This window comes from Solea solea, chromosome 10 (assembly GCF_958295425.1).
Source record: "Solea solea chromosome 10, fSolSol10.1, whole genome shotgun sequence".
In the NCBI taxonomy this organism is placed as follows: Eukaryota; Metazoa; Chordata; class Actinopteri; order Pleuronectiformes; family Soleidae; genus Solea; species Solea solea.
This window is the reverse complement of record NC_081143.1, coordinates 15217478-15238872: the sequence shown is the minus strand read 5'-3', so window position 1 is coordinate 15238872 and position 21395 is coordinate 15217478. Positions and strand designations below refer to the sequence as shown.

At 41.0% G+C, this 21395-nt stretch overlaps 1 protein-coding gene and 1 long non-coding RNA gene across 2 annotated transcripts in view; one reads left to right on the top strand and one right to left on the bottom strand.

The window, feature by feature from the left end:
- Positions 1 to 17619, top strand: part of pcdh7a (protocadherin 7a) — a 44450-nt gene extending 26831 nt beyond the window's left edge. The window contains exons 4-5 of the mRNA XM_058640441.1: positions 10482 to 10683; positions 13615 to 17619. Coding sequence (XP_058496424.1) covers positions 10482 to 10683; positions 13615 to 14153 — 741 coding nt within the window. The 3' untranslated portion in view covers positions 14154 to 17619. The remainder of the gene's footprint in view (positions 1 to 10481; positions 10684 to 13614) is intronic.
- Positions 1 to 20964, bottom strand: part of LOC131466873 (uncharacterized) — a 36023-nt gene extending 15059 nt beyond the window's left edge. The window contains exon 1 of the long non-coding RNA XR_009241455.1: positions 20617 to 20964. This is a non-coding gene — a long non-coding RNA (uncharacterized LOC131466873). The remainder of the gene's footprint in view (positions 1 to 20616) is intronic.
- Positions 20965 to 21395: the final 431 nt, after the last annotated feature.

The window sequence follows — 21395 nt, the reverse complement described above, 5'->3', positions numbered from 1 at the left end:
AGTATGTGCGCGTCTGTCTGACCGCCTTGTGTGCAACACCACGTATCTTTAGCCTCATCCTCACTCTTACTCTTTCATGCACTGGCCCCCACAGTGAAGCCATTGTTCACTCTTCTGTGGTCAGTCTTAATGGACAATGGCAGGGGGTGGGAAAAAGGCTGCTCCTATCACACATACTATTAGTCTGATGGGCTACACATGCACACATGTGCTCAGAATGGGCAGTAAATGACATCTTAATCGCAGGCATACATATGCATGGCCTCGCTTACTCACGAGCGCACACAGAAGGCCGGTTGTTCGCCGCCATCCTGTTTGCATCTGTCTTAACAATGACCACTGTCATGGATATAATAAGCGATGACTCGTTTAGATACTGGCAGTGGAAAGCCATGGACACGTAAACGCACCAACAAAGGCGCTAATCTGAATCATGGCCGTTTGTTCGGTAAGCTTCGCTTTACGTCTCACTATAAGAGCTTTTGATTCGGTTTTGTCCCCTTCCTCAAAAACACCAACGCCTGCACAAAAGGATAAACGTTTCAAAGGCCTAACACTGTGAATAGAGAGAGTGATTTTTGGTGTTTATCTACAGGGGTGGACAAACCAGATGGAGAAGGAAGAAAGCTCCGTGCCAGAGTGGATAGTTTGATGGTAACAAAGCTGTGGTGGACAGGGATGCAGTCCACCTGCAGTCTCTCTTTCTGTTCCGCTCTACACAAATTATACATACACAGCATACCTACAAAGAGAAGAAGAAACACACTCACAGTGACTGGTTAGGGCTATGATAATGAGCACTGGCCACAGGGTTTGACTTAAATTGCTCCCAGTAAGAGAAAGTGATTTATAGCCAACAAGCTCCAGCAAATTACATGCACACATTGTACAATCCAGAAACTGATTACCAGGACTGGCGTGCTGTTAGGCAGCACGGCGGGCAGTTCCGGTGGTGGCCACATGGGGGGCCTGCTGCAGACTGCAGCAGTGTGAGGAGGAAAAGAGCGAGAGGGGGGAGAGGGACCGCATAGTGCCGATCAGATGACCTCGCTGCTGCAGTTAATGTTCTCTAGCGTTCAGACACAAGGCTAAGGCTCTCCCTCATACCGCGGGGCTGCTGTACTACAAGCTATTGTAGTGGCAGGGGTGGCATTGTTGTGTGTGTGTGTGTGTGTGTGTATGTGTGTGTGTGTGTTAACAGGGGAAAGGGGGGGAACAGTGCTCATTTTTCTTTCTTTCTTTCTTTCTTTCTTTTTTCTTTCTTTTCTCTTTGTCCCACTGCCTTGCCCTTCTCCGCTCGCCCCCTCACTTCAATTTGTCCCCCCCCTTCCTACTGCCGCACTTGCCCCCCTTCCCCTCTACCTCATGCCCCCTTTCCCTCCTTTGCTCTCTCCCTGTCTCTCCCTCGCTCCCTCTCTTCCTCCTCTCTGCAGTGCAGCACAGTGATTATCATTCCTCTCACAGAGTCAGGCCTGATAGTCAGATACTGCTGAGCACCCTTCTACATCACCTGCTTTTAGAGGGAGCAGTGGAGAGAGAGAGAGAGAGAGAGAGAGAGAGAGAGAGAGAGAGAGAGATTCTGAGACTGAGGAAAGAAAGAAAGAAGAGGAAATAAGGAGGGTGGGGGGGCGTGACTGGGGAGTGCAGAATTAGAAAAAGACAAAGAGAAAGAGGAGAGAAAAGCTGATAAAGGGGAAATAAAAGAAGAAACAAAGGAGAGGGAATGTAGAAGCACGGGAAGAGTAGGAAATGAGGGAAAGTGGTAGCATGAAGAAGGGAGGAGAGCTCTTACTGCAGAGGTGGTCCCACTGCAACATACTTATAAATGTAGGAGTGAGTGTGTGTGGGTGGGTATGTGTGTGTGTGTGTGTGTATGTTCGCGTACACCTGCAAGTGTAAGCAAGCAGGTGTGCCTAATGTGTGGACACACTGTATCTGCATGGAAAATGTGTGAGTCGGAGTGTGTGCATGCGTGAGTTGTGGTAACGAGGCGCCTTTGCTCATCAATGTCTGCGAGTCAGACAGTTGAAGAGATGCCGAGTTTCAACCTGCTCCAAACCATTTTCTGCATTCTGCAAATACCACGACAGCGCTCCATGTCTCGCCTCTAAACACTCTAAACACGCTCCTCTTTGTCTCCTAATTTCTACCTCAGAGGCTCAGTGGTCACGCAACAACAGCGCTCCCACCTTTGTCTGTCCTCTTTTGCTCATTCACCGATTTATCAGTTGTTTTTATTTATCATTAGTCTCCCGCTTTGTCTCCGAACACTCGTCTTCACCCGTCTGCTTGACCTGACGGGCTGAAGTTTGTAAACAGCACGTCTGGTCTTTTCAGTGCAGCCTTGAGGAACTGCATTCCAGCACTGCACACATCACTGCATGACAGCACCAGGTCTTCAACGCAGCTTTAGATCAGGTCTATATTTAAATGAAAAGTGTAAATATATCATCATCAGATGAATTGTTAACACGTCTCTGCCATTCACAGAACCCCGGTGAGATGCTTTCTGTCAGCACATTTTCACTGTTCCTCCTCCTCCTCCTCCTCCTCCTCGCCGTCTTTGACGCATAAGACAAGAGTCGACAGCAACACGTTTCAAAGGAATTTCCAGCGAATGTTTCAGAGGTTTTTGATCAAACGTGACCTCAGTGTTGCGACATTTGACCGAGTGACTCGCTCACTTAGTCGGAGTTGGATTAGCGTTGGTTTCATTTGACAAGGTGATAAAATGGAGAAGGAAAAGTAATTGAAAACAGTGTTGAAGCACGATTCTGAAAATGTACACCCAAAGATATCCACGTGAAAAGTCACACTTTTCGTGCTTGTTAAAAAATATGTATTAGCAGACCTGATTGTATGAATTTTTTTTTAGCACACAAACAAAGCGACGAAATAAACATCTTTTGAACGTTGATGCTAATTCACTTGGAGGGGGAGGAAAAGGAAGGATGAGGTGACGGAAAAAAAACAAATGTTGCCAAATTTGACCCACTGCACCTTTAAATTTCAAGGTTGACCCAAGTGCTTTACAGAGGCACAGCAACACGGAAGGTGTAAAACATAAAATCAGTAAACACATAAAAGTAAGACAGTAAAATAGTGCCTTCATAAAATAATAAAATGGTCGCGATCTAAGTGAAGTGAAGGCCAAGGAGAAGAGCTGGGTCTTTAGAAGATATTAAAAATGTTCAATGGTGGGGCCAGATTTCATTTCCACGGGTACCTTGTTCCAAAGTTTGTGGGCAGCTGCAGACAGTAGTAGAGTTTTTCAGAGTCAGGATTTTGGCACATCTGAAAGCAGCCTGTTGTTAGACCTCAGCGCTCAGGATGGGGCGTGAAGAGAAGGAAGTTCACAGAGGTAAGATGGTGCCAAACCGTTAAGAGCTTTAGAAACCAACAATAACATTTTAAAATCAATCCTAAAACGGATAGGAAGCCGGTGGGTATAACAACACGATTGACACCGCATGATCTTTCACTTTGGATGTCTGAATTAAACAAAAGCACGAATAAATCTGTGCAGCCGGTGTCTCCGCGTGAACCTGGCAGTTTAATCATGCAACACGATCGCATTGCTGCTGTAAAACCACAAAAAAAAAAAAACCAAAACTGTTCAATTATTTGAATTACAATAAAGAAACGGTTATTCATTTCACTCATTTATCGTAATAGAACGTCCGTTTCCTTGCTGCACAAGATAATTTCATTAAGAAAGATTCACGACATGGGAGCAGAAGCAAATGTCCATTTGACTGATCATCAAAGTGGACATTCTGCAAAGTCAGACTTTATTCGTGTGGTGTCAACAGACACATAATTAGCATTTATTGCGCGATATCTCTTTACATACTCTGTACATTCACAGCGGCGTTATGGAGATGTTTATTTTTAGGTAGTAAATAAGCTATCACGTTATGAGGAAACAGGATGAGGTGACATCATTTGATCGCATATTAGACTATTTTATTGATCACGCTCTGAGAGTCATGTATCCGCTTGTCCAGTTTGGCAGATATACTGCCATAAAAAGCGTCCGCGATGTTATTTGTAAAGTAATTATTCCACAAAACACATCATGTTTTATTAGCAGATTTATTCTCACTGCACAATAAGCCACTCTATCCACTGCAGAGCCTCTAAGCCACTTAAGGAATTCCATAAGTCTGGACTTCATTTGTGACTTTTAGCATCCCTTAAGGGCCACACAATCCTATTCCTGGCAAAGAAATAATCACATTTAAAAATATTGATGCTTGGCTTCAAATATCATGTGTCCACGAGCTGAAATCGCCAGTCACTGACAACTAAATTAACATGCAAAGCTACACCTCTCAGTCAACTGTTAGGAAAATTTCAGGTGTCTGGAGGGAGAAATTGCAAACAGGGTGTCAGGTGTCAGTGTGATTGACATTAGGCTCATAATACTGTCCCACTTCTGCCTATTTCAACACAAACGAATGGAAAACGAGATCTTTCTTACCCCCAGTTGCTTTTGTTTTACCACTTATAAATGCAAGCCCGCAGCATCGTGGAGGGAAGGAGGAGTGGGATGGTTGGAATGAGAGATAAAAACATCATCTATAGCTTGTGACGCTGCCCAATGACTAGCTGACGGCACCATAACTGATGAACATTTGTGAAGTATTAGAAAACGGTCATGCCTCATTCTGAGTCATTAAAACACACAAATCCTCTCTGCCACAGTCTGCCACACTCTTAATAAACAAAAGCAAGCAGGCAAGAAAAAACACATCATTTATGTAATTAAAATCTAAGAACTGTTTATTCCAAATGCAATTATTGAACAGCCTCCATCAATTAATTTAGCCATTTTCACTCTATTAAATATCGGTTTGAGAGCAAAAAGCTATCAGACACCATCAGAGGATATTGATCTTCTATAATTTTGGTATCGGTCTTAAATAAGCCATATCTGTTCAAATCCAGTTGAATTGTTGTTGCAGTAAATGAATGATTATAGGTTTATCCATCAAGGCTTTCTTTCATACGACCATTTGTCAGTGTAATGATGTGGTACAACTAAAGTAAGATATGCAGCGCCGTGGCCAGTTATGGATTATGCATGACATCCTGACTCTCCTTACATGCAGCATGACTTTGACTTTAGTGAATGGATGAACAAATGTGTGGCCACAGTAGAAATCTGACCGCCATTCTGTGCATTGTTACAAACAACGTGCTTGTGTGTTGAGGGGGAACGGAAGACTGTAATGTACGTGTCCAACAAGGTGATAAATAATAAATTCAGCCATTACATGGTAGATTCCTGCACCTATAGTGGGGGACGTAGATAAATGAGAATAGAGAATAGATCCAAACGTGGCTCTCGTCCTAGAACCATGTTTGTAGTTTTGTTTTATGCATAAGCCACATCCTCTTGATCCATTATGCACACCGGGCTGTTGCAGGACACCGGCAAACACAAACACATGGCTGCGCGCAAACACAAACCCCGAGATGTGTAAATGAAGCGCCTCCACACAAAAAAACACATGTGTTGAATATTCAGACACATGTAACGAGAAGAGAGGGAGACTGTTAATTAACTGGAGCACGTTAATTCTCTTTGAACCGACAGCGAGGAGGTTTACTCACTAATTACCTTGATGACTAAGCCAACCTGTGCACACACACGCACGCACACACATCCCCACAGCCACATGCACAAGTGTCTTCTCGCAGTCTGCCACAACACATCTCGCAGCCTTTGAAAGTCTCACACTCAGCCACAGCCATGAGACGAGAAGGTGTGAAGTCTCACTCTTAAGTGTGAGCATATGCACACACGTGCAACAGACACTGCCCTGAAATGAAAAACTATGTTTGAATGTGTTTTTTTTTTTTTTTTTTGAACACCTTCTCAGGAAGTGGAAGATTCAAATGGTTATGTTTATTCTTAATTCGGAGCCTTCGGTGTCTGGGTTTGATTCACGCCGATTTGTCAACGCTTAACTAGCATATACTGCCGATGACGAACGGCACACAAACACACTCGCACGCGCATCCAGACATGCTCACTATGCCGTGCAGATGAGTGCAGCTCCCATGTCAGTATTGAACTGTAATGGCCCATGTCAGATTAAGAGGAAGGATTTTTAATGTCCTTCGTCAAACTCAATTAATATTCCATCAGGCATGAATTCCTATAGGCCACGCTGGACTTAAGCCAATTTATCCGCGTGTGTGTGTGTGTATGTTTTCACACATATGAATGTCTTTATTGCATTTACTCCAAATAATAGAAAGCTTGCACACAAACACGCGGAGCGCACACACAAACATTCTTTGTGCTTCGAGAATCAGGCTGAAAAACATCAAGGTTTTTATGAGTTTTTGGGTTTTTTTAAGCGAGGTTGAAGCGGGTAAAGTGGAAAGGAAATAAGAGATAAATGTAACATTTGAGCAAAGAAGAAAAAGATGTAAACGGCTTTAAAGGACATCCTTGACAGAAAAATGTTAGCACGCCTTGGGTGTAACAGAAATACACTGACTGCGTAATATAAACGCAGGCGTGAGACAATCAGATTTTGGGGAGAAATGAGACGAGTAAGAAGCAAGACGGCAGTGTCAGACTGTGAAGCGTGGACAATAAGTAGAAGTTAATGACGAGGTGATGTCAAAATACAGGGTTCGGCAAAGGAATCGAAGAGAGGTTTGTCAATGGGAAGAGAAGATGGGAGAGAAAAGAGGGGTTAGAGACGGCGCGGGTCAATAAAGCCTGCTATGTGGAAGAGCAGTGGGACTCATAACGAGGTCAAGGACACATCATCGATCGCCACATCATAAAGCTGACTGACAAAGAAAAGAAGGGATGGGGGAGGGGGGGGGGGGTGCACAGGGAGTAGAGTTATGACTGTGAAAGCAAGTTGACTGCAGCATCAACTGAAGGAAGGAAGGAGGGAGGGGTGGTGGAGGAGAGACAGAAAATAAAATTACCAGGACAAGAAATGAAAGGGGGCAGCTCTGGTCAGACAGAGGGTTAGAGGGAAATCAAATTAGAAGGAATCATTGGTGAGCAAATGAATTCCGTCCGTACACACACACACACACACTCACATACAACCAGCACCTGGCCTTCAATAACAATAAATCACTCCTCTTATGTCAATCAAGCCCCAAACGGTGCTCCAGGATTACTACATTTATAAGTCATCCCAGCTCCAGCATGACATAAGACCTGAGCATTCAACAAAGGGACATACTTAAATCAAATTTTATTCATGAAGCTCTTTACAGAAACAACACAGCTGGTCAAATAAAAACTGAAATCCATAAAACACGACAAACACAGGCAAAGAGCAAACACCTCACATCAGAAAATACGGGAAGCAATGAGATACAAATAAAATAAGCAACAGCATCTTAAGTAATGTAGGCCGCATCTCATACTGTGGTAAAAATCCAAGGAAAAAACACCCAATGTTTTAAGATGTAAAAGCTGGCAGTGAATTAGCCTAATGTGAAGAGGCCACTTAAGGTATTCAAGGGTTTTTGGAGCTGCACCTGTGAAAGCCTCATCTTCTCTGTGTGACAAATATAAAAGCACCTATTCAGCAGATGAAATCAGGGCCGGCCCTATGCATTTTAGTGCCCTAGGGAGGCCCCCCTCCTCTCTCATCCGCCCACTGTCACCCAACACACACACAAGATTCATAATCCCATGTGATAAAGTCTACCGACTTGTTCTCTCAATTGTAATTGAAATATTTTAACCCTTTAATACCTAACCCTCAATATGTCCACCTTGCTTATTTTAAGCATAAAAGGGCCAGAGAATGTCCTGTAACCAACTGCTTTTTTCCAGAATAACATCCAACTGCATGTTAAAATACTGTTTTAACAATTTAAACACTGCAGTTGTGCACGAACAACAGAATTTGCATGTTAAATTTTAAATTTGAACAGTATAAAATATCACGTTTTGAGTCTCTCAGTGTTTCTTTGTCTCAATGTGCAAAAACAGGCCAAAAAATGGAAACTATTCACAGGTGTTCTCTTCCCACTCTCTCCTCTCTGGCAACAAAGACGCCGATTCTCCGGCTTCCTGAAACGGCGCCAGTGAAATTACCGTAATAACCACATTTTGGCTTTGGCGTGCAACTTCTCAGCTTTCAGAAACCTTTGGAATTTTTCCGATAGTTTTTCCCATGCTTCAGCTGAATATCCCTCACCTCACCTTTCCTTCCAAGTGTGTTAGCATCAAAACTCTAAAGATGTTTAGTTTGTCCAAAACAGGGCGGTCCCAAGTGGTGGCCACCACAGGGCTGACCCTGCTAAAAAACAACAATTCATACAATCAGGTGATTGTATACACTGTGGTCATTTTATCTTCAATTCCTGCCAAATGAAAGTATTGCCCACCCAGAGTTTACACAGTGGAGCTCTAAAAGAACTCTTTGTGATGGAAACATTGTTGACCTTGACAAACAAACAAACTTGTTGTCTTTGTCACAGGCACAGGAAAACAAAAATCATCTTACTTCATCGCTCTCTATTCACTTAGTCTGAACAAGTGGAAAAGAGGTTGGACTTTCTCATCTTAGCTAATGCTCTAAAAATAAATTGCTCTCGCTCTCTCTGTGGAGAGCAAGGCTGAAGCCACTGTTGCTTTTCCATTAGCTTCTAATATCTCTTCCTCAGTCTTGCCTGAGTCTGCACCATCCCTTCTGTCTGAGTCTCTTTCATTCCTCTTTCATCTCAATGTTAGTGTGGCAGGAGGAAACAAATGTTGTGTTGATTTTCTCCATTCTGCTGGATTAATTTTGCTTGTCTTTCATGTGTATTAGGTGCGATGTTTAAATGTTCCTTTTTTTTTTCTTTGGGTCGTTGGGAGAAGGAAAAACTGAATGAGTTCAGGTTTAGCTTTTATCCCAGTTGTCCATCAGTTTCCCTTTAGATTATCCCGAGGCATACTTTCTGAGCTGAAGATCTTCCACTGTAATCTGCTGCCTGCCCCCCCTCTGTTCCCTCACTTCCTCTCTTTATGCTGTGTGTTTCAAAGCAGGTCTAATTTTGAAAGGGTTGTAATTTTGCAAGCAGCTAAATGAGTGAGAGAAAAGATAGTAGGGGTGTTGTAGAGAAACGGGCTTCCTGGTGCAGTGTGATGCCTCCAGGCCAGGAGTTGTTTAACTTTCTCTGATATTCCCTCAGCATGGAGTTATTACACTGTTTCCCTCTCTCTGAAGTGAAAACTGGTCTGCTAAATAGACCGGGATGATTTGTGTGTTGGAATCACAGCAGGTGTGATGCAGAGCTTGAGTGATTGAAATGATTTGTTTGTGAATTACACCACTTCCACTGCAGCATTGGGACGTTTTTGTTTTATAGTGGTGGCGGATTGTCAGACGGTTTGTGGCTGCAGTATACCTTGGAAAACCCTGTGGTTTCATTTCCTGCTTTCAACGAGAAGAAAGGGATATTCATTTTTATTCATATCTCAATTAATTTGCACACTGTGGTTTCTACTGCCCCCTGGCCTAACGTAAAATAATAGAAATCAAATCAGTACCAATGGCAAAAAGAGAAAAAGAGAAAACTAAGCACAAATAAAAAAAAAAAAAAATCAACAAATTATAACTATTATAACGATATATTCTCTATATCCAATAATTAAAAATTGTCTTTATGTGTCTACGTAGGTTTCAGCACACCCTTTATTTAATGTGTGAAAGGAAATAAAAATGGTAATAACAAATGTATTCAGATCTTACAACCTACAGATCATATTTGTGGTTTCCTTTTAAAAAAAAAAGTTTTACAAAGTTCTTTACTTGGGTTTAATTGTTTTTTCAGCCGTGGATTAATCTACTTTGTGTATAAGTATTTTTACACAACCTACACACAAAGCAGGACAATGTAGGTGAAACTAAAATAAAGTGCACTGTCGATGTTATTTATTAAGAAGGAACACGTCACCCAGTGCACTGGTGTGGCTCACTGTGTGTTTAAATGACAACCCTGTCTGTGCCACAGAGGAAGCAGCTACAGTACATGAGCTTAATAAGAAAAGCTCATCCAATAGCTTTGTTTGTTTGTTTTTGTTTGGGGCGGGTTTTCCAATGAGGTTTCTGGAAAATTATAGATGATCCCTAGAATTATTGTTTAAACCTTCACTTGTTTTTATAGCATAGAAAATAAGTGTTTTTACAGTTTATGACCCAGCTGTTGCTACTACACGGCACCATTCCAAATGAAAAACAGAGGTCCGTAAACTTCAGCCACGTCCAGCAGCATTAATCTAAACCTGGATTAAAAGCCAACTGCAAACTTTAAATAACGGGATTGGTTGATTGTTACCCAGCATGGTAGCAGTTCATCCCATAATCAGGGGGGAACACGTTCAGATAATCTGGATGTCTTTGCCGACTCCCGCCTACTTGCCAAATCCCTAGATTTAGAATATCAAATGAGGATTTCTGTATGATTAATCCCATATTGTTTGTGTACGTTCCGTGCAGGGGACCCTTCGACGAGTGACCTTCTCGGTAGTCAGCCAGCCTCAGGACGGTGGCTGCTATGACAGTGGCCTGGAAGACTCGGAGACACCAAGCAGCAAAAGCTCATCAGGGCCACGGCTGGGAGCGCTGCCGCTGCCTGAGGAAGGATACGAGCGAACCACGCCTGAGGGCAGTGTGGGGGAGGAGGAGCATTTGGAGAATGGTCAGAGCAACAACAAAACACACACACAAGCACACAGATATTACACACAAACAAACATGCACAGGCTTGTGCAGTTGTTCTTGTTAGGATACTGCATTCAGTCTACGTAATTTGAACAGCCTGACTCTAACATTAACCATAACCAGGTAAACTTACCATTAATGACATAGTGTGAAAATTATGTAACATTTCTACATGAAAATATGTACAAAACAATGCGACTGTTTATTATCATAGGCCAAAACCTTCCCATCCATCCATCCATTTTCTACCATTTCCTCCACATGAGGGTCACGGGGGGGTGCTGTGCCAATCTACAGATCGCCAGTTCATCGCAAGGCCACATAGAGACAAACAACCGCTCACTTTCACATCTACTGTCAATTTAAAGTGTGCAATTTACCTAATCCCCATATTGCATTTTTTTGGACTGTGGGAGAAAACTCACATACACAGGGACAACATGCAAACTCCACGCAGAAAGACCTTTGTTCCGACCGGGTCTCGAACCTGAGTCTTCTTGCTACAAAGGCAAGAGTGCTAACCACTACACCCACTGTGTGGCCCCCAAAACCTTTACAATTTTCAATAAATCCAGAGAAATCCATACTTCTTTTCAAGGTAACGGACTGTTCCATGTTGGTCATCCTCTAATGGTGTCACCTGCCATCTCTGCTATAATAAACCTCCTATGAAACGACAGAGCGCAGTGAGCTAGAAGGTCACCGGTGGAAATCCCAGTTCGACCGAGGGGCCTTTCTGTGTGGAGTTAGCACGTTCTCGCCATGTGCATGCAGGTTCTCTCCGTAGTGAGAGTGAGGGGTTGTATGTTGGCCCTATTGAGTGTGTACCCCGCCTCTCATCCCATGTCAGCTGGGAGTGGTTCCAGCCCGCCACGACCCTCATGTGGAGGATAAAGTGGTAGATAAAGATAAAGAGTCAATATCGCCTGATCCATTTGTGTGTAACGGATCACCACCGAAGCTCTCTCCTCGTGAAGTGTGAATACACAGGAGAACGGCAACAATGGTGTCTTTTGTTAATGTTTTGACCGAGAGACTCTGAGCAAAAACTATATATACGGTGTGTTAAACCTAATAACAATTCATATTTAATCGTAACTAGGGCTGAAATTTTATCAAAATTGCAATATTTTCAAATCGCAGGAGGCACAATATTTTGTTAAAGCCAAAATGTTTCAGAATATCATTTTAGATTATTTATTATCTAGACCTTTACACCTCTTATTCTACAGACTGAGGAGAACATCTTTGTCTCTTACAGATCTGCACAAAAATGAAAATGACCATTCCCTCTGATATCGCAAATTGTATCGTATCGCAATCGCTGTCGCAATTCCCGTCAAAATAATCACAAATAGATAACTTTAAGCAAGCTTTAATCAGACCCTCTGAAGCGAGGTTCTCTCTCACGAGGACCGAGCTTGATTAATACAGTGAATCGCCAATCAAATATAATTTCAAATTGCAGTCAAGAGGCTTTCAGAGTCATTCACTTACTTTTTGTTACTCGAGGCTTAAAAATGTTTTGTACAAACACGTTCAATCTCTTTTACACACACACACACATACACACACACACACACACTTTTATTAAAACCTTGACTTGCTGTAAAGGTTCCAGGAGTCTTTTCTCTCTTCATGTGATGAGAATGTTTGGGGGGGTTGTGTGTGTGTTTCTTTTTTGTTTTTTTTGAAAGAAACAGCTGCCCTGCATTTTTTTGCATTTGCCGCAAATATTTTGTGTGAACACTTGAATGTGCAATGTGAAGAGTGTTTTAGAAAATCTTAAGTGTTGTCGTTTGTCGTGCCGGAGCCTCATCCGTGGCCTTGCTGCTGTCAATCAGCAGCCCATATTCCCTTTCACTGAAGAAAATTGCGTTTTTACCTTTTTCTAACGGGTTTTTTTGGAATGGAAATGGGAAAAAAAAAAAAAAAAAAAAAAAAAATGTGTATTATTATTTTACGGTGTGTTTTGCACTCATCCCTCTGTATGTGGTTATACCTAAGCTGGAACAGAGAAAACAGACCAAGGTCACTTTGACCTTGGCTGACTTCTATGGCTTTATATCAGATTCCAATTAAATGCTGCCTTTTCACCAACATGGGAAATACTGACCTCATGGTCAGATGGGAAAATTAATAATTAGTTTTTTATTCAAGAGGAGTTGAATGTATGGAATACATTACTATCTGTAATATGACACCTGCACGCATACAAGTAATAGTTACCTCATCTATCATCATTACAACTCCTGTATTCAACGTGATGTCAGTATTGATTCATAAACAACTGATTTACACAGATAATAAACATAACCTTTGACACTTGACTGTGTGGGACAGCAGCATTCAATCTCTGGTGCCTCTCTAACCTTTTGATCTAACACTCATGGGATGTAACACGATTTGTAACTTAATCCTTCCTTTGCAGATGAGGAAATTTGTCATTCAAATATCTGATAATTATCTTTGGCTTCCAGTGGATGTTGCTTTGACCTCACCTCTCACCTTTTGTGTACAGCTTAGCACAGCAAAGTGCTATTTCTTCTTAGGAATTCTTTTGAAGTCAGCATTTTTCATTTTGCTTTCACTGCATTTTTTTTTGCCCATCTTGCTTCCTCAAGATTCTGTCCCCTAACCTTTGTCCCCAGTTTTTATTTACACATTTGTCTCTCTCTTGTATTCCTGGTCAACATTCACCTCCTGTATTTAATCTCCCTTTTCTTTTAATTGTCTCTTCTTGAATTGACCTGATATCAATCCATCTATCTTCATTTATATAGCAATTTTTATGAATATAAGTGCTTTACATAAAAACACACTTATATAACTGAACATACTACTTCCTCTCTGCCAGTTCTCGATGTTTTTTTTTTTCACTCTTTTCTTTGTCATTTCCTCCTTACAGATGCCAGACAACTGCCAGACGTAGCTCTGACAGGAAAGTGTACCCGGGAGTGTGATGAATTTGGCCACTCTGACACTTGCTGGATGCCCATGCGCCCTTCACCTCGCCAGCGCCAGCGTCATGGCAGTGACCCACCCCGGCTCTCCACCTTTACCCCGGGAGACGATAACAACAATCTCCGTGGTAACGACCATGAAAGTGACAGCGAGAGTGCCGGAAGTGCAGGGAGCTCAGAACCTGGTGTGGTTGTCAGTGGAGAAGGCCAGAGATTACCGTTAGTCAATGGGGATCCTCTCGGCACCCTGGGTAGAGGAGACCGCAACAGGAACATGGGCGATCACAACCGCAACCTTCTCAACCGCAAGATGACATCGGCATCCTATGACACCTTTAGCAGTGCAGGCTTTGGGCGGCGCCAGCAAGAGGAGGAAGCAGGAGAGGGCCAGAACCCACCCGAGGTCATACCACTGACTCGGACAGGAGGGGACTACAAAACCACATCCTGTCTCACGTTGTCACGTCGTGAGGTCTACCTGTGATAGCCTTGCAATGGAGCACATCTCCCTCTTCTGTAGGAGAGGGAGGGCCAAGACTTTACTGGCAAGTCATCATTTGGAGAGCCTTATAAACCTGTGAAGATGTGAACATGTCGAGGAAGATGTGAATCAGATTGGAAGTTTTGAATTCTGACTAATATTTATTGGCACTTAAACTTCAGGAAGAGATGGATCAACCATTCAGTCAGCTTTGATCACAAGTACTCTCTAAAATAGTTTTGTTTTTTTTAAGACTACCAGAGAACATTGCCTCTTGGCAAATATCCTACTATGTCTTAGTGGAGGAGGACAGCTTCATCTCCTCTTTTGACCTGAATTTAATGCATGCCTGACCCTCTGCCACAGAGGGATCTCTGGGAAGAAGACGGAGAACGAAACTGAGTAAATCCTGGTGTTATAAACGCCTTGGTACATACAAAAACTTTCTCTGAGGCAAAAGCAAAACATTTTTTTGAACTCAACTGATGAAATATCTTCTGAAAAACCACCGAGGTCTTAGTCAAAGTAGATACAAAGAGGCTATGGGTCTTTGATTGTGATTTGGATTTTATTCAAAGCAATCAACTTTGTAATGCCTAATCAAGTCTATTGTATAACAAAATGGAAATATTAACCGATGAAAGTAACCATTTTAGTCATGAATTGAGAATCACACAAAAGGTGTGTAACTGTAGAGTTAAACAATAGGCAAAAAAAAAATGTGCTGAGCTAAAAAAATACAAAAAATCAGGTCTTGTACTTTTAGAGAATATAAATATTCAAGTTGCAACAAAATGTGACTTTTTATACAAATGTAACCATTCAAATTCAAGGTTCTCACACAGAGTCAGGCTCACGTGAAAAATATGTCTTTATGTTTTTACCTTCTCGTCCAGAATGTATATATTGTATGTGTATTTGATAAAACGGCAGTGTTCTTTCCCTGCTGCTGCTGTCGCCCATTTCAGAGTAGACTGAGGTGCTGGTTTCATGAGACACCGGCAGCATCCTAACAGTGTTCATCATGTATCATAAACTGTTCTTTCGGACACATGCACACACACACGCACACATGCACGCGCCTACTCAAAACAGACCTTAGCATGTAAACACAAACAGTGCATCAGCAGAATGTGAACATGCATTGGGCCACAGTTTATAAAACAAGATTAAGTGGCAGTGTAATATAAAGTATATAGTGACTTGCATTAATTTTCATACAGAAAACATTACAAACATACACACATGCAACATATAAGAACATAAGTAAAATATAACCATATTAAAATGTGTGCGATGTGCAAAATTCATATGCACTATGTGTGTATGTCTAAATCATCATTTTATTTAACATATCGCCTCTCATTGAACTAGCTGTAGCATTTGCCTGCTCCTCTCCAGCCAGTACTTAAACATGAACTGTATTTAAATGATTATTCATCTCTCAGACCAATATCTGGGGTTACAGCAGAGGGAATTTCAATCACATCTACTGTATGTAATGATAAACAATGTTGGAATATGAGATATTCAGCATACTGTAACTAGGACTCATAGACAAACCAAATCTCTGTAGTTTCTGTAAGAAAAAAAAAAAAGGAAAAGAAGAAAAGACTCTGCATGAAAGAAAGATAATGCTAACTTTTTTCTCTCTCTTTTTTAAAACCACATGCCTTTTTGAATACCCTGCCTATTTGGATACATCTGTACTAAATGTGTGTCTGCTTACGGGGGAAATTGAGATAATGATGGCAGCGAGGGAGTTAGCGTCAGTAGATTCAACTGATGCTTCTTTTATCACAGGGCGAGTTTGGGCTAACCTTGGGCTTTTTCTCTTGTTTTTCACACTCTAGAGTTGGCACGAAGGCTGCTGCAGGCTGAAGCAAAAAAAAAAAAAACAACACAATGTAGTGGGAGTGCATAGTGCCACGACCCTTTTGTCCGCGCATTGCCGACCTCAACACACCCATGCTGCTGTGCTGAACCGTGCGGATAACAAACTCCTTCACATTTGTCCTTTCTAGCAGCTACTGCACAGCTCCAGACACACTCTGCTGCACCGCGCTAAAGAGTGGGTGTAGATCAAGGCCAGCACATCTTAATTCTCATCATAAGTGTTCGGTTCAGTGGTGTGATAGGGATAATAGGGTTAGGTCGTCCCTGTGGTCTTAATGAGCTTTCTTTCGCCGCTCTTGATCTGCGCAGGTCTCATTACTGTCTAGATAGGCAAATGTAAAAAAATGCTAGTAAGTAAGTGCATCACTCAATGTGTCTTCTGGCAGTTTTGGATCATGATGAGGTGACAGAGACTTGCCGAGGATGTGCTGCAGTTAAGTTTCATAGATTTTTGTATAGTTTGGAGTCAGAAAGCAACACTCAGGTAGGATGCACAATAGTGTTTGACCTTTAAGTAAGTACTTGTGGCTTTGGCTGCACACTGCTGCTGCTGCTTGGCTGCCCCTCACTAATGTGTGGAAACAGTAAAGTAGGCAACACGGTCGATTTTTCAGTCTGAAAAAGGGTGTGTGTGTGTGGGGCCTACGTGTGATTTCAAATTGTATACCTGCATATAGCTTCGACCTTACAACTCTGTAGCTTGTTCTGGATCCCTGATGTACTTACTCTCTCAGCCTTCATTAACCCCAATTTCCCAGCATGGCTGTTTAATGAGCTCTGTTGTTGATGGGACTGTGCTGACAAAACATGTAAAGTTCACACTGAAAGGGTATTTTGTGAGAACAATCACAAAGTCCTGCAGGGTCCATTCACTGAGACAGGTGCACATTCTCTGGGATCAAACCCTCGGATGTCATGGAAGGTTTTGAAGAACTAATGTCCAGTTTGTGAGACGTGGAAGGACACTCAGCCACCACAGTGGCAGATTATTTTCTCAGACTGCTGTTTTATTGCAGTTCCATTATGGCACCTCTCAAACTCTCCACTCTAGATTTAAGGGAACTTGCTGTAAATGAATCTCTGTGTGTATGTGTATCTTTTTTTTTTTTTATACTGCACGTTTAAACATGAATATGTTTTATTCTACTGCGAAGCACAGAGGGGAGACAGACGAAGAAGGGAGTCAATGCCCGAGATCAAGACATTTTCAAAAACAGATGCTTCAGTGGACATTGCGTACCTGACTTTCCCCTCGTGCTGTTATCCTTATAGCCATGTACAGATAAAACTACACTGTAAACATACAGCTGGAATCCATAACAGACAATGGCATGCTTAAGGTCTTCAAATCTGCACTTGAAAAGAAAAAATGAGGAAAAAAACTATTTTTATTTTCTCCTTTGTTTTCTTTCCTTACGGGACTGGCTCTATTTTTTGCTGCTCCCAACCTGTAATTACATAATGAACTAATTGCATTTGGTATGATGAGGGAGAAGAGGAGCCGTCAATGAATGGTTTGGTATGAAGATGAATAATGTAAAAGTTTGACTTTGACATTAAAACTTCAAATACTCTTGTTTGTCTTTTTTTTTTCTTTTCCTTTTAATTCTGTTTCTCAAGATTAATATTGCTAAGACAACAAGGGAAATATTCTTTAATATTTTAGAATATTCATTTTGCATTTTTATTCAGACTGAATTGACTGACCTTATTTTAGACCTAGCCAAACACAGAAGTATTACACATAAACTCTTTATAATATATTTAGAGGTCAGTAGTTTTTAATGGTTCAATTATTAGCGCATACCTTAGTCAGAATCAGAAAAACTTTTTGGCTCAACACACACCAGTGCAAATCTCAAATATGCCTGTTTTAACTAGTAAAATACACAGCTTTGAGACTAATTAATAATAAAAATGACCCTAAATGCAAAGTGCCATAGTACATGTATGAGTGTTCGTAATTGCTTTTTATTTGTCTGAGAGCTATTTATAAATGCTTTTGGGTTGCCAGGTTATAGAAAATCCCTCCATCAGCAAGAAACTCACTCTTCTATTGGTCAAAAAGACCCCATTAAATGGACTCCAGTCCATCCAGTGGACTGTGTGACCACTCACTTTATGGAAAAGGGCACCTCGACCAAAAGTCATTTATAATTTATCCACATTAACAACTCCTGACACAATAGATAACAACTCTATTAATTGTCTATGGAGCTGCGAGTGAACATTTTGCCAATGGGTTTTTATGTACACCAATGAGGTTATGTTTTCACTGTCTGTCTACAGTATTTACTTAGACTTCCAAAGTACTGTCACACTGTATATCCTGTTGTACATTTTCTGTGTCACGCAAGGTTCCCGAATGTCTTGTTCCATTCAAACCACGAGAAGACGTGTCTTCCTCACAGCAGCGTCTCTGCCACTCACTACAGAAGCTCAGTCGATGTCTTTGGTAGCAAAGCCAGAAACGTTTTTGCAAAAGAAGTTACCCACTGCCGCTTTAAAGGGTGGGTGTGGATTGAGGGGCGAATACATGAATCGTTATTATTGTTATTATTCAATTTAATCATTTGGGTTATCAGTGTGTTGGATTGTTTGGCCTTGGTGGAAGTATTCACTGTACTTCTTTTCCTGAATACTATTTTTCCTCACAAAGTGAGTGCTTTCAGGCCATCTGTAAAAGCAGATTTAAGATGGACTGACATTTTAAGCTTAAAATCAAAAGTTGAATAGCCATTCATTACAGCTGGTGTGTTAGAAATCTTAGCTTTTACCTAATGGTACCATATTGTTGACAAAACAATATGTGTTCAAGGTCTGCTCACAAATTGGACAGGAGCTTTTGACACTGAAGACACTGCGGTTTGAGGATCACATGCTGCTGAAGAAAGCCACAGAATAAGCCAGATATTCTTTTGTCAATGTTCTTTCCAAGGTCAAATGCTTTCATGCCCAACCAACAGAACCAAATCTTTCCCATTTGGCAGAATGTCACCTTAATTCTCAAATTTTAATGTGCAATGTCAATTTGCACCTGGCTGACACCCAAGAACAGTATATTTCTAAAGTTCCACTAAATGAGGCAACATTGATCAACTTTATCTCTGAAACTGGGTGCAAGAAAACTTTTAGAGTGAAGAGAGCAATTTGGACTTAGACCTATCAAGAAATGCCTCAGAGGCGTTAACTCCTGGTAAGATTAGTGTGAATGAATCAAAATGTCAAGAAAAAAATAATAATAAATACATTTCCTCATGTCTAGTATACAACAGTGACATCATGTGGTCATAAATCAGTATGACTAACCGTTTTCTCATAGTGCTTAAATCATTCTCTGGTGAGCTATTCTCATTTGTTTCAAATTCATTTAATTACATTCAAGGATTGAATAAATGACGCTTTAAAAAACAGTTTCTCTAGAGTAGAGACATGGGAAACTAAAAAAAACAAAACGGAAGAGCTTCAAATTAATTTATCTGCATTTTCGGTTTAACAGCCTCTTTGAGCAAACGGTGACAAGATACGTCTTCCAGATTAATTTATGACTGAGATTATGGCCTCATTCTGCTATAAAACACTGAGAAGACATTCACTGTGCGACAGACAGGAAAGTGTACCTGGAGCCCGCGAGTGGAAGGCACAAAGTCATATTTCACAATTTGTGTCACTGCAAATAAAAAATGATAATAGGAGGATAATGCCTTTTTCTGAAGGTGTGATTCAGAGGAGTAACTCAGGGAAAGAGATGAAGCTTTGTAAAAGGTCTGGATGTTGTATGCCACAACCATATTCAGAGATAAGGAAGTGAATGACTCTCCAGTGGATTCTCTCTCTCTGCAGTCATGTTATACACTGAGCACAATGAACCACAGTGGGACCCACTTTAGTAACATCCCTATCTCAACTGTGGATGTCTGACCCTCCCTTATCAAAGTCTTAAGAAACATTTGCTCACTTTTTGCTCATATTTACTCCCTATCACCACATAAAATTCCAACATATTGAAGGTGAGTGAGTAATTAATAGGAGGTTTTCCACTGTGATCAATTTTCAATTAATTCTCTCTTTAATTCTTTGCCAAATGAAGTGTCAATTCATGGATTTAGGTTAAGATGCCAAAATACTGTATATGTGCATAGCCATGGAAAAACCAGGAACAAAAACAAGAAAGCTAGTATACTTAAGAGTTAGAAGGATCAAATATAGATACATATGTCTAATATCAAATAAAATAAAATACATTTATGTGGTGTATTGTGGATGTATCAGTCTGTTGCTCAATGAGCTGAGCTAGTTGCTACATCATTAGCATCACAGTCAATACTTTATGCCCAACGACATTATTCAAGCACATCATGTTAGTTGGTTATTCATATTAATATCAGATGCTCACATGCTCCCGTTGCAGTTTATAATAAGTTTCATGTGCGTATCATTTGCAAGGACAATATTGAGCTAGCTAATAACAATGTTAGCCACATAATGTTGAGCATGAATATTTTTTTATGTATGTGACTTCAAATGAACACTAACGTAACATAGATTAACGACGTTAATGAAAACTCACCCCATAAGAAGATAGGAGGTTAATGTAGTTACATAAACTCTGGAGAAACTTTGCGGCTTCTTCTTCCGTAGCATTTCCATAGCTTAGCACACGTGAGATCGGAGTTGGCATGAGCAGAAGCATCTGTCTTCTTAAGAAGCACAGCCAAATATCTGCCGTAACAGCCGCCATTTAATTGTTCTGCAATTCGTTTTTCCTTCTCCATCTCCATTCAACAGTGAAAACACATCACTGTTTCACAGCAGCTTCTCGACGTAGCATTAGCAGTAACAGCAGCGGCTGCATATTAAGTAGCCATGTGTTTCTTCATTGATTGGCAGACCCCCGATACTGTGATTTGAAGCATGTAGTGTCTTCTTCGTGATTTCAACTTGCATTATTCGTTGTTTACTAGACTTGTTGCTGGTTGGTCACATTTCACATCACAAGATACAATACACAAGTATAATCTTTAAAAAAAAAAAAAAAAAAAAAAAAGGAATAACTGCCCACAGTTGTGTGTCTTCAGGAAAGAATGGTCCAGACATTACTATCCCCAGAGGAGCAATTGTCCTGCAGTAAAGTCGTAAAAAGACACATAAAATAAAATCATTACACCACCACACTACAAACTATTAACAACTGTCTTTTGAGCATCAAAAACATCGCATATCATATCAATCATGCGCTCACAAAAGTCATACACACATGTGGCAATCGTGAAAACAATTGTTAGTCCTGTAAATCAACAGTTCACCAGATAAATGGACTAAGGATTGTATGTTTTGCAAAAGAAAAAA